The 1,301-nt window shown below is 67.8% G+C and overlaps 1 protein-coding gene across 1 annotated transcript; it reads left to right on the forward strand.

Annotated features, from left to right (window-relative positions):
• Positions 1–393: 393 nt before the first annotated feature.
• Positions 394–753, forward strand: MNEG_16700 (hypothetical protein; the record flags this gene model as incomplete). The annotated part of the gene is made up of 1 exon (XM_014034830.1): positions 394–753. One exon carries the CDS (start codon positions 394–396, stop codon positions 751–753), a length of 360 nt encoding a protein of 119 aa, XP_013890284.1.
• Positions 754–1,301: the final 548 nt, after the last annotated feature.

Below are 1,301 nucleotides of genomic sequence, written 5' to 3' on the forward strand. Positions count from 1 at the left end.
TGAGCCACACCCCCCACCGCGGCCGGGGAACAGTTCACCGCTCCGGCTGCCAGCTTGTGGTCTCACCACGCGCTGGCGGCGACGCCGTGTCTGGGGCGGGCTCGGGCGGCCGCATCTGCGCAGGTGTCGTCCGTCTCTCGTGTAACTTCACATGTATAAAAAACGTTCACCGCCGCGGACGTCTGCGCCGCTTGCGTCGAGGATGTTCTCCGCATGGTGCACGCAGACTGGCAGCGGGTGAAGGACTCCGTCACGGACATGGCCGGGGCCCATGCAAGCTGGTTCCCTAGGGGGCGCAAGGAGATGAGCGTACAGTAGTCGACTTCGAGGTCGCCTGGTGTGCGGGCGGCATCATTGCCCATGCATGTGACACATGGGGGCTCGCAGCCTGCGATGGCGTTCTGGCTGGACGGCGAGCTGGCAGCTACAGGGCCTGCTATTGGGCAGGCTTCGACGTCGGGCGGGGCGGCGACGGCGATGGCGGCAGCGGCGAACGCGGCGGCGGCGGCGGCTGCGGCTTTGGCGGCGGCGGTGGCGGCGGCGGCAACAGGGGCAGCTGCTGCTGCGGCGGCGGCGGCGGCGGCGACGGCTACGGCGGCGACGGCTGCGGCGCCGGCAGCGGCAGTGGCGGCAGCGGGGGTGTCAGCGGCGGCAGCAACGGCTGTGGGGACAGAGGCGGGGGCAGCTTCGGCTGCGGAAGCGGCGGTGATGACGGCGGAAGCGGGGCCCCCGGTGGTGGCTGGGCCGCTGTAGCTAGCTCTGTGTGGGGCACACAGTTGCTGTACTTTTCTTTAGCTTCATGTACTCTGACATGTGTTCATTTTCTACATGTCATTCCTCGGTCTCGCATCAAGCGCGGTCTCGCACGGGCCCGGCGGGCGTGCCGGCCTGGCAGGCTGTTTCTTGTCCTGCATGGATCGTGAGCTCACTCCCCCTCGGCCGGGGCCGCTTTCGAGGTTGGGGGACAGGGCTGGCCAGGCATCGGCCTTCGGGCCCAGCGATTTTGCCGGTTTTCCCCGCAGCCGCAGCCTTGCTCACGGTCCCGCAATGATCCGGGGGGGCCTCGCTCTGGCTGCCAGCTTGTGGTCCCACCACGCGCTGGCGGCGACGCCGTGTCTCGGGCGGGCTCGGGCGGCCGCATCTGCACAGGTGTCGTCGGTCTCTCATGTAACATCACATGTGTAAAAAAATCCCTGTGCTTCGTGAGGGGGTCTGTAGCTTGCCCAGGAAAGGTCACAGAGGGCCGGGCTCTTTGTGGGGGGGTTGACTCGCCGCAAGCTGAAGCGGCAAATCAACAACCC

The sequence above is a fragment of the Monoraphidium neglectum genome, assembly GCF_000611645.1.
Source record: "Monoraphidium neglectum strain SAG 48.87 unplaced genomic scaffold scaffold06681, whole genome shotgun sequence".
Classification (NCBI taxonomy): Eukaryota; Viridiplantae; Chlorophyta; class Chlorophyceae; order Sphaeropleales; family Selenastraceae; genus Monoraphidium; species Monoraphidium neglectum.